The sequence below is a fragment of the Trachemys scripta genome, chromosome 1 (genome assembly GCF_013100865.1).
Source record: "Trachemys scripta elegans isolate TJP31775 chromosome 1, CAS_Tse_1.0, whole genome shotgun sequence".
NCBI classification, from domain to species: Eukaryota; Metazoa; Chordata; order Testudines; family Emydidae; genus Trachemys; species Trachemys scripta.
Genome location: NC_048298.1, coordinates 208,406,019 through 208,418,340, shown reverse-complemented (window position 1 = coordinate 208,418,340; position 12,322 = coordinate 208,406,019). Strand labels below are relative to the sequence as shown.

Genomic DNA, 12,322 nt, shown 5'->3' with positions numbered 1-12,322 from the left:
AGTGGATAAGCGTGTGAGGGGCTGAATAGCTGGATGAAGCATGTAACCAAGTAGCAAAGTTAGCAAAGCAAAACATTTAATTCTTTGAAGAAGAAAACAATGTAGGGAGCCTGGAGGATAGAAGATAGGTGGAGGGGAACTGAGAAAAGGAATGTAGCCACAAAAAGGAAATGGCAAGAGGCAACTGCCTTGATGACCTCACCAACTGCAAAAGCCCTCTTTCCCCAAAATACTGAAGATATGCTCAGGTGGTTGGCAATCCAAAAGGAAAGAGGAACCTAAAGATGAGGAAAGGAATCTTAGTGACATTGGGAAGACCAGCAGAAATATGATGAGCAGGTGCTTAAAAGCCTGCAAGCCTCAAAAGGTGACAAAGTTGTCTGATGAGTGACAAAGTTGAGGGCTGATGGTGTTGTGTTACCTTTGCACAGATGATGTGTGTGCTAATAGTGTTGGATGTAATCTGTAGTTCCTCTGGTACCTTTCTTAACTGCAAAAGCTTCACAGGTCTGTAGTTCATGAAGACCTCTTTAGTGGCGGAGGACTAATGGAAGGTATAAGAAGTCACCTCTGCTGATATAATAATAATAATATGGAAAGCTTCTGAAGAAAATAACAAAACTTTAGAGACTGAGATTAGAAGGGTGATGAGAAATCTATGCTCAGGGCTCTGTGTTTTCTGTGACTCTGTCTATAACATCTATCCCCTGCCACAGAATCATGCTCTAACCCATAAGATTGAATATGCAACCCTCTGAATGTCACTGGTTAAGTGTTGTCTTCCCGAGCCCGCAAACAGACAGTAATACTTCTCAGTGGTCTGGCCTACTCCTGTTCAACTCAATGAAGAGTTACTTCTGAAACCTAATACTGCTATGTAAATAGCAATAGTAACTATTTCACTCTGACCATTTTAGTAGCAATATCCAGCTAATGTTCTACCTGTTGATCTTGGATACACTGGGGAAAATAATGTAAAGAGGAATAATGGAGCAACTGGTTATTGACAAGGATATCTGGGGCAGGAAACTAGTTAACTCCCACCAACCCACAAAACTCAGATCACTCACAAATGGGATTGCACTGCCAAAGTCCCAAAGTGTATCTGCATGTCTTTAACTCAAATCATTTCTCATCCCTTGATGTGGTACCAAAAGCCCCAACCAGAGTCCTGCACTTAGAACGGAAGAATTCCATGCACTGCTACAGACTAGGGACCGAATGGCTAGGGAGCAGTTCTGCAGAAAAGGACCTAGGAGTTACAGTGGACAAGAATCTGGATATGAGTCAACAGTGTGCCCTTGTTGCCAAGAAGGCTAACGGCATTTGGGGCTGTATAAGTAGGGGCATTGCCAGCAGATCGAGGGACGTGATCATTCCCCTCTATTCGGCATTGGTGAGGCCTCATCTCAGTACTGTGTCCAGTTTTGGGCCCCACACTACAAGAAGGATGTGGAAAAATTGGAAGGAGTCCAGCAGAGGGCAACAAAAATTATTAGGGGGCTGAAGCACATGACTTATGAGGAGAGGCTGAGGAAACTGGGATTGTTTAGTCTGCAGAAGAGAAGGAGGAGGGGGGATTTGATAGCTGCTTTCAACTACCTGAAAGGCGGTTCCAAGGAGGATGGATCTAGACTGTTCTCAGTGGTGGCAGATGAACAAGGAGTAATGGTCTCAAGTTGCATTGGGGGAGGATTAGGTTAGATATTAGGAAAAACTTTTTCACTAGGAGGGTGGTAAAGCACTGGAATGGGTTACCTAGGGAGGTGGTGGAATCTGCTTCCTTGGAGGTTTTTAAGGTCAGGCTTGACAAAGTCCTGGCTGGAATGATTTAGTTGGGAATTGGTTCTGCTTTGAGCAGGGGGTTGGACTAGATGACCTCCTCAGGTCCCTTCCAACCCTGATATTCTATGATTCTATGAACTTTCTCCTCATCAGCTGCAAAAAACCTCCACCTTGAATATCAAAATAATGCAGCTGCTTCTGTGCTGAGTATTATTCAGTTTTACCTTTAATTAAATAAAAAATGTCCGATGTTGAATATACTTGAATCTGCAGCAGAAATTTCATTGTCACAGACTAGCACCACTCTGGTGTAGCAATTGGAGACTTTGCTATAGAATTTAGGCCTAGTGTGCCGCAAAGTACATGTGGGGCTGTTCTATACCCAAGTGAAAAAGCTGCTCAAGAAATGGATGCGGCCAGGAATAACAATCCGTGTTCCAGATTAGGGACTCACCTTCATCAGTGTATGGAAATCCTAAAACCATTTTTTCAGAGGAGCCAAGTGGCTAGAGAAACGCAGTCTGGGACTCAGGCGCCAACTCAGAATAATGAATAACAACCTAATGTTTGCTTATGCTCCCAATACTTCTGTTAGTCTTAAAGGTGCCACAGGACCCTCTGTTGCTTTTTACAGATTCAGACTAACACAGCTACCCCTCTGATACTTAACCTAATGTTTGTGGTGCCATTCTAAAATCAGTCTGTGAATCCCTCTAGGCCTACAGCCCTTCTCCAGAATCTGTTCTGTATCTGAATCAGGTATCCCTGGAGGCCTGATTCTTCCTTAAAGAAACTGTAATGCTAGTGCAACATATCAGACAGCTACAGCCCCAGCTGAGGCCTTCCATTGGCAAATGGATGTATTACTAACCCAGTCACTTAACCATGAGCTAGCGTAGATCAAAGTTAAAAGGGTGACACTCTTAATTTAATCTCAAATCATGATGCTTTTAGGGTACCATGTCCTTTAGAGTATATCTACACTGCAATTAAAAAACTGTAGCTGGCCCATGCCAGCTGACTCAGGCTTGCAGGACTCAGGCCGAAGGGCTGTTTAATTGTGGTGTTGACCCTCAGGCTGGAGTCCAGGCTCTAGAACCCTGAGAGGTTAGGAGGGTCCCAGAGCCTGGGCGGCTGCCTGAGCCCAAATGTCTACACCACAATTAAACAACTCCACAGCCAGAGCCCTGCATGCCCGAATCAGCCGCAGGTGTCTCACTGCAGTTTAGAAATACTCTCAATCTGTGAGATCAGGAGCTTCTAATCATAGGAACCAATTCCGAGAGTAAACTCCCAGCCCCCACCACAGTTCCAGAGAACCACACCTGCCATGCAGACAAAAAAGAAATAGAAGGGAAAGGAGATAGCTGAGTGGGGAAGGGGACAATCTTCCACTCATACCCAAATTCACACCGTGCAAGAGGGTTAGTACAGAGTTACAGCAACCAAACAACAAACATCTACAACAGCATGACAACTGCTACCACATGGATGTTACCATGGTTGCCCTCAGGAAAGGAAGTGAAGGAGAAGAGGGAGTTCTGCCTACCCTCCCTCAGGAACTTTTCTTTTAGGAACCAACAGAGGGGAAAAATGGCTTCAGCCCTCTAACATATGTGTTGGGACTTGGACCTCCATGTTAATATTTAACTGTCCATGAACTGTCACTCTTGTCCCTCATCCTTTGCCCCTTTGTCATGGAATAATTAGGGAAAGAGAATCCATCCCTTCACAGCTTGTATATTTTTAAAGTCTTTGGAAACCTTAGCAAGATTTAGGTATTTAAAAAAGTAAAAAAGTATCTGACATCACTAACAAAGGGGCCTAAATGCAGAGCGAATCCTAAATGCTCAGAGCCACCTCACTGGCTCTCTTTTCCTCACTGCTCAATCCTTCACACCAAAGCCCAGCCCTACTCCAAAATGCAGATGACTACCCCAGTCCCTAAGTGATATCAGTGCCTGGATGAAGATAAACTCAAGAAAGATGGAGGTGAGGTATGTGGATAGAGGGGAAATATTTCAAAGAATTGGCTGACACCATACCACTATCCTTTGAGTACATCTGTCTGCCAGTCGTCAGGATGGGGTGCAGACGGGGGCCTTTTGGACTCTTCATGGCTGCCAATATCAGGATAGCGTCTGCTACCAAATATACCATTTTCCATCCAGCCAAAATGTTCCCCCCATCTTAAATCATTGATCTGGTGATAGTGATACCGCAAATGGAAATTCTCTTGCCCAACTTGCCCCTCAGGCCCTTTCATAGATTCATTGATGGCTTCTAGGTTCAATTACTGCATAATTCTTTATCTTAGCATGAATGTGACAGCCATGAAGAACTTCAGTTGATGTTGACAGTGGCAGATTGACTATTTAGTAATACAGGCTGATGCAAATACTTCACCTGTGCTTTTTGGAACTGCCGAGTTACAGGTGAATTTAAGGTACTGCTCTTCTTATTCAAAACCCTAAATGGGTTAAGCCTAAACCATTTCAAGGACTGCCTCTTAATTGCTCATCGGGAACACTGGGATTTTCAGTAACTTGTGAAATGCATGATAGGGTTGAGAGATTTCTTAGTGGCTGGCCCCAGGCCATAGAACACCCTGCCACAAGAGATTACCATGCCATTGAATCTGGACAGCTTCAGGCTAAATTATAAAAACTCATCTCTTCAGCATAGTTTTCCCATAATAACTACTAACCACCCATGAGGAGAAAGCATGGTTATATGAAACAAAAATTGTTGCTGGAGGAAAGAGACTGGAGAAAGATCCACTTTTTATATAACAAGGGAGAAAAGGAAGGGAGAAACAGACAAAATAATATGCTGTCAGATTTAGCTAGCTTTATCCAGATTTCTTTGTAAATCACTCAGATACCATGAAGATAGCACCTTAGATCGATAGAATTACACATTGGAAGATGCAAACAAATGTGAATACACGGACCATACTAATGTTCCTCTTCATTATAATGTCTCATGGAAATTCTAAAATTGAGGTCTGGCGACATTTCTAAAAAAGCAGAAAAATCAAGAACACAAAGGATTTGAGCCAGTGTATTCGTATTCACTTATTTAGTCTTTTCCTTTTATTTTAACCATTAACAGTTTTTATAAAAGAAAAGGAAAAAAAAGATGATGCATCTTGTCATTTTGATTTGTCTTTAAATGTTGCCTACATACATATGTGATTAAATCAGTGACTGTCTCCCAGTAGCATGTTATATAGTAAGAGAGTCTAGGGGAAAAACATGCAACAACCCAAAGGCTCTTTTCAAAGCCACAACCTCTCTCTCAGTTGAAGAGCTGTAATCCTTCCTCACGTATAGGACGATTAAAACAAAACGTGTGCTTGACCAATTACTATTAGATTAAAGAAATGTACAGAAGAGTCAAAGGACTGCGTGTCTTTGAGGATTTCTGCTGATATTAATGATTGTAAAGTGCTTTGAGCATGTAAGGCGTTCTATAAATGTAAGTATTATTCTGGGAGACAGTTTTTTTTTCTCTCTAGCTTCCCTGTTTGAAACTGACCCAGGTGAGTAGTTACTATACTGTGTGATGTTTGTTTAGCCTCTGTGAAATGAGTAGTTGGTCTCAGTCCAGTTTGTGGTTGGCATGTATCTACCCCCCAGAAAGCTGCTGTCACCATTAGCAGCGTTAGCATCCTTGTCCATAGTGTTAGTAGAAAAGCTAATGTCTGAGTATACACGGAGACTGAAGCCCCAGTTCAGCAGGGTACTTAAGCATGTGAGTGCTCACGTTTAAGGCACTTAACTTGTGTGCTTAAAGTCAGGCATGTGCTTAAGTCTGAATGACCATCTCATTCCCACAAGTGGTTCTTTCAGAAGCTGGTTGAGGAGATTGGCAGGTTAGGTTCAGGTGGGAAAACATGCACTACTGACAGGGAAGAAATGAGGTCTCCTCTCTCTAATGCCATCTTATCTTTTAGTGCTTTCACAGGCAATATTTTTTTAAACAATATGTGCAGGAGAATCAGTGAGGCAAAATTAATAGCTCATCCTTTCTCCCACCCGTTTGAGTCTGGTCTACTTAGGGCTGGTCTACACTGGGGGGGAGGAGAGGGATCGATCTAAGATACACAACTTCAGCTATGAGAATAACATAGCTGAAGTCAACGTATCTTAGATCAATTTACCTTGGGTCCTCACTGCGTGGGATCAACAGCCGCGGCTCCCCCATCGACTCTGCTTCTGCCTCTTGCTCTGGTGGAGTCCAGAGTCGACGAGGAGCGAGTTTGGGGATCGATTTATCGCATCTAAACGAGATGCGATAATCAATCCCCGATAGATGGATTACTACCTGCTGATCCGGCGGGTAGTGAAGATGTACCCTTTGTACAGTTCCTAACACAACAGGACCCCAATTTAAGCTGAACCTCTAGGAATTAGTGTAGTGCAAAGGATAGTACAGGTGACTCCATATATTACTTTTTCACATGTGCATGAATAGGGACAAAAGAGAGAGAAAATGTAATGTCAATTGAAGAAGCAAAACAAAAACAGTCTCCTCCTCCCCCCCCAACAAATCCTAGGGGAAATGCCGCCTCCTGAACTGCAGCACATTTTTACTTTGTTTTTGAGATCCTTTTTGTATCCTCTAAAGGGAAAAAAAAAAACAAGACAATGTTAAACCTCCTTCCCCTGATTATTTTTCAGTCGGATCTCTCACCTGAAGTTCCTTCTCATTTGGTAGGCTGCTCCTATTGCTCTCATTTCTTGTAATAACTTATGAATTTACTATTATGGTTAATTGTAATTAGAGTGTCTATTATGACAGTAAACTTATACCCTGTAATCTTTTTCTTCTGCTTTGTAGAAAGCTTTGTATTGTCAAAAGTTTTGCTTTTGTTTCTCTTGAAAAGTACCGTATCTAAAAGTGATTTACGTAAGCAATAATTAGAGAGAAAAATAGCTTTAGGTAGTGTTTGACTTGCAATACTTTTGAGGGGGTGCGGATTTTGGCAGATGTGGAATACTCTCCCTATATGTGAAATGATCCCTTTCTGGGTTTGTTAAAAATACTGCTTTTAGGGAGGCTTTCATGGGTTTTTAATAACCATGTTAATTATACACTGTTCCTTTCTCTTGGGTTTTTTTTTCCTGGTTTTTTTAAGCTGAAACTGTAGAAGAAAAGCCAGCAGACTCCTTGCAAGATTTGTACAGAGCCTTGGAGCAGGCCAGTCTGTCTCCTTTAGGAGAATACCGGATTTCCACCAAGCTGGAGTACAAGAAGTTTTTTATAAAAAGATGTAGCGATCCAGTAGTCAATGAAAAACTGCACCAACTGCGAATTCTGAAAAGCACTTTAAAGGTGAGATAATAGAGGGTGGGGAAATCCCACCAAAGAGTCGGATCTTATTATATTGTATTCAAAGATTAACTGTACTTAGCTGGAGGGCAGTCTGAATCTTGTGTGTGAAAAGAACAAAAGAGAGACATGGGAAAATGCTGTTCTCAGAGCCGAGAAAAAGTGTCTTGGGGTGGGGGGGAGGAATCCGTTTTATTTCTCAATAGATAAAATCTCTGTGAGCTCCTGCCCTACTTAGTTAAACATGATTTGATCTGAAATTTTCAGACGAGGTATTAATCCCCCTTTTTTCCCAAAAACATTTTTATTTACTAAGCTAAACGTGCTATATCATTACCAGAGAGTAAGCTTAATTAAGGTCAATCATTTGGAAAGTGGCAGTTTTATTTACAATGTTGCTGCTCGATGATTACTAAGCTTGTCTAGAAAAGAATTGAACATTTGTTTTCTGCCTGAAGGTGGCACAAAGATTTATGACATAAATGGCCGTAATGATACATACAAATATTGTAAAAATGGCCCTATATTTAAAACAGAGCATTTGTATTTTGAAGTTTTAACCACCTTGTCTAGCCCCTTGATCATCACAAAGTTATCGCAGTGCATGCTATTCCGGATTACACCAGGGACGTTCCTTTAAAGCACAGCAAGCAATAGATACTCTTATGCTGGGTCTTCCTTGAGGCCCAGTTATCTATATTAAATTTAACTTACTACATTTTAAGCCACTAGATACTAAATAAATTGGCCTTTGGTAGCAGCTTTCGTCTCAGAGTGCTTTAAAAAAACATTAATGAATTGAGTCTTTCAACCCCCCTGAGAGGCACTTAAACAGTATTATCTCCATTCAATACGGGCCTGATCCTGCAAAGACTTACACAGAGGCTTAACTTTACTCACTGTAAGTGTCATCCCATTGAAGGCAATAGCACTACTCAGAGTATGTAAGGTTAAATGTATACATAACACTTTGCAGAATCAGGACCTAGAGGGGGAAAGTACGGCTTTCAAGTGGCTTTCCCAAAGTCTCACACAGGAAGTCTGGGAAAGTGCCAGAAACAGAACCAAGTGTTTTCTACTTCCTGTCCTGTGCCTTAATCACAAGACTGTCCTTCCTCCTGGAAGGTGCAAACTCACTGACTAGTAGTAAGGAGGTACAGAATACCCATGATTTATTAATACAGCACCCGGGAAGCACAGTGCGGTAGTACGAGCACAGGTCTGGAAAGCAGGAGTTCCTATGTTCTAATCTCAGCTTTGCCTTAGTTTGCCTATCTCCAAAATGAATATGCAACTACTCTGGGGAACATTAATAAGCTATTGTTTGCAAAGCACTCTAAACATGAAGATTGCTTTCTACATGTTAATAATATTTTAAATGTATTACTTCTTGTTACCAGCCTCAAGTGTATCAGGTCAAAGACAGAACAGGCTGTTTGTTTTTTTAACTACATCCATCACCCTTACCAAAATGGATGAAAGCTTTAGCATATGTTTACAGTTATCATGGAACAGATAAATTAGCAGTGGGGACCCTGAGGCTTCCTGTAGGAATAAACGGTAAAGGAGAAGTTGTTGATGAACAGATCACTACTATAGGGAAGGCCTCGTGCTGTATACCTCGGTGATAATTGTATTATTAAGGCTTGATTCTGTTGCATCCAGCTGCCCTTGGCTGCAGTAGAGTGGAGTGACTGCAAGGGAACCTGGAGCCTGCTCTGATCTACACCTGCTGGCTATGGCCCCTCAAGAGCCAGGGATTGTTAAGAGCATAGCACAGAGCCGCCACACACCTTCTCCACCCACGTGCACCCCAGTCAGCAGGGGAATAGGGTACAAGTGGGCTATTCTGGCTCTGAACTTGCGGAGGAGATCCGGCCAGGTTCTGGCCCCAGGGCTATGTCTACACTGTAGCTGGGAGGTGTGATTCCCAGAGCCAGTAGACAGACCCATGCTACTCAGCTCCAACTAGCATGCTAAAAATAGCAGTGTGGATGTTGTGGCTTAGCCTAGCCGTTCAAGTCCAAGCCTGCCTGTACACTTGGATCTGAGCTCAGGCAGCTAGCCTGAGCTACCACCAGTGGTGCAAGGTCTACATTGCTATCTTTAGCGGGCTCGCTCATCTCAAGCCGTCGCAAGCCTGTCCACCCGTGCTGCGAATAAGTGTAGACATATCCTTTATGCTGGGAGGAAGTTGCACTGGGCCAGAGTATCGGGCCTACTAGATGTATTTATGATCTTTAATGAAGAGCAGTTATCTAATTAAAACATCCTCGAGGCAAGGGATAGCTCAGTGGTTTGAGCATTGGCCTGCTAAGCCCAGGGTTGTGAGTTCAATCCTTGAGGGGGCCACTTAGGGATCTGGGTCAAAATCAGTACTTGGTCCTGCTAGTGAAGGCAGGGGGCTGAACTTGATGACCTTTCTGTCTCTTCCATTTCTATGAGATAGGCATATCTCCATATACTATTTATTATTTTTTCACATGTAGTGCTCAGATGCCACAGTGAGGAGCACAGCTGAAAAGCCTCCCTGTACTGATTGATGTCAGGCCATCTGTTTGCATCCCACACACTAACACAGTATTTCTTACGGAATCAAGAAAAGTCAACAGATGGCACTTTAGAGTGTGAAACATTTTAGAAACTAAAGCTGCTAATAGTAAATAGCAAGGGATTTGTTTTTACATAACAGATCAAGGGGTAATAAGAAGGGAAACTCTGCAACCCAAGTGATGTCCAACACCCTGACCCATGTATGACATCATTTTTAAGTAGACCCCAAGAGGCTTAAAATCAATGGCTCACTATGCCCCCTCTTTCTAATGCCTTTGTGTCTTACATGTGCTTGCCCTTTTGTTAAGTTGCTCATCATTTATGAGATACTCTTGCTAGTAATTTATCACTCTCTGTTCTTTTTTCTTTTGCAGGCCAGAGAAGGAGAGGTAGCCATTATAGATAAGGTTCTCGATAATCCAGATTTGACATCTAAAGACTTTCAAGAATGGAAACAAATGTACCTTGATCTCTTCTTGGATATTTGTCAAAACAGTACCCCAAGGGACCCTGTAAATGGCTCTTCTGAAGTAGATGCACTTATAGCCTCTTTAGCACACACCCATTCATACATTGAAACGCATGTATAAGTGTCTTCTTTTTTGTCAATTTGCTACATTCCAATCCTTTACTCAGTGCAAAAGTAGTTTTTCTATCAATATGTGGAAGGTCTGGTAAATTATATTTTAATGTTACTAAGCTGTGTGAAGTAAACCTTACATGGTCCATGATTCCATTGTAATGGGAATTTGTATATTTTTATGCTACCAATGCTCAGCTTGTGTTTAGCTTGTGCAAAACAAATGAACATGGTTTTTAATAAATAAAAATATATTTAAAAAAATAAATTTTGGAAGATGGCGAGCTTTGAAATGAAAGCTCTAGAGGATCAGGGGTTTGTGACTGAAGGTCAGTTGATCTCTTTAAAAATATAATTTTATACTATATAATTCCAGTGTTGCATTACATTTTTGGAGTTCAGGTATTATTTTGATTATGTGGAAAATAAAACATTTTTTTATATTTAATGAAAAACTCTAGGAATTTTCTTAAGTGACAGACAAAAAGGTAAAGCAGTGATCATCGCTGAGTTTTGATGAAAACAGACAAGAATTAGATAAAGAAATAAGGACAAACAAAAAAAATCACTGACACAAGTTCAAGTATCAAAAGTTCAGGTATTAACTATCACATGCTTTTTAAAGCTGGTTTGTAAGAGACCTATAATACGGGTTTATCATCAGTGCAAATGAGTTTCTTTTGTTTGTTTGTATTTTTAATTAAGACCAAATTGTATGTTATCCCCCCTTAATTTTATTGTTGATTCTTTATTATTAATAATATGATTGCTTTTGCACTGATGGTATCAGGTTCATGTGCAGCTTTTTGCAATGACAGCAATCAGACTTCAATCATGCTTGTTAAGGATGTTTAACTCATCCAAAAAAAGTAGCTAAAGAAAAGGATTCCAACTTACTGCTTTCAATCTGAAACACTTCGTCAACTCCCACATGGCAGAGAGGGAGTAAATAGGATTTTTCAGCTAATCTCCTACTTGTTTCCTAACCTGTTAAATTCAACATTGTGTATGCAGGAAAAATGTGATATTAACAAGGTCAAGAATATAATCTGAAAAACTAGTGACAACTAAAAAGCCTCTGTTTTGCTTTTGAAGAGGAACGGATGTCTCCAGCTTCTGCTGAGTTCACAAACCAATTAAAATGTTTTAAACTTACATAAGATTTCAGCTACACGTGAAACAACCCAGGGAACAGGAGTGAAGCATTTACTTAGACTTGTGCACATGCCCTGGAATGGGCATGGAGGAGGAAAATCCTGAATCATGTATTTATCCTTTACCAGCTTATTGTTTATGAAAAGTGAACAGAGCATGACAAAATATTTGTGCTGCTTTTTAATGTTTTGCTGCAGAAGTTAAGAGTCATGACATGGTTTGATAATACTCCTGGCAAATGGAAAAGCACCCATTAGTAGTCCTTACCATGTGTTGTTCACTGAACCAGCGTTAGACTATTGCCTGTACAGCTCAGTGAATGTACTTAAACTTTAAGAGCTCGGATATTTACTGGTAGTGATCTTTGCTGTTGGGATGAAGGCAAGAAAGGAGGAGTGTCTCTCTGTTTGTTTGTTTTCAGATTTTTTTAATTGCATTTTGGATTGCAAATGTTTTGCAGATTTTGCACAATTGTACAGAGGTGTGGCCTTTCTGCAGCCCATTTGAAATAATTCTAATTCAAGTCAACATGGCTGACGAATCATGTATTAATGTTTGTACGGAATTCTGAATCCAGTGTAATATTTGTATCATTTAGAAGAATCTGTTTGTATAAACTGGACATTTATTTACTGCATGGGTACTGACTTGTATATTAAATTTGTGAGGTTTTGTATATTTCTCATAACAGAAAATGCTTGATCTGAAATGAATTGTACTATTGTTCCAAGCATTTACACTCTTGTTATTGTTTTACTGGACCAAAAGTAAATATATTCATATAAAAATTCTTTATATCTGATGGATGTATATGCACATCACGTAGCTGATTCTTTGTTGAAACTAAGGCAGTTTAGACAATGTGGATCCGTTGCTATGCAACAGCTATTCTGCCTGCACTTTACTTTAGAA

The 12,322-nt window shown here is 40.8% G+C and overlaps 1 protein-coding gene across 3 annotated transcripts in view; it reads left to right on the top strand.

Annotated features, from left to right (window-relative positions):
- Positions 1–12,198, top strand: part of CNKSR2 (connector enhancer of kinase suppressor of Ras 2) — a 363,733-nt gene extending 351,535 nt beyond the window's left edge. For all 3 annotated transcript variants that reach the window (XM_034755470.1, XM_034755460.1, XM_034755453.1), the window contains 2 exons: positions 6,929–7,125; positions 10,050–12,198. In XM_034755470.1, coding sequence (XP_034611361.1) covers positions 6,929–7,125; positions 10,050–10,265 — 413 coding nt within the window. In that variant the 3' untranslated portion in view covers positions 10,266–12,198. The remainder of the gene's footprint in view (positions 1–6,928; positions 7,126–10,049) is intronic.
- Positions 12,199–12,322: the final 124 nt, after the last annotated feature.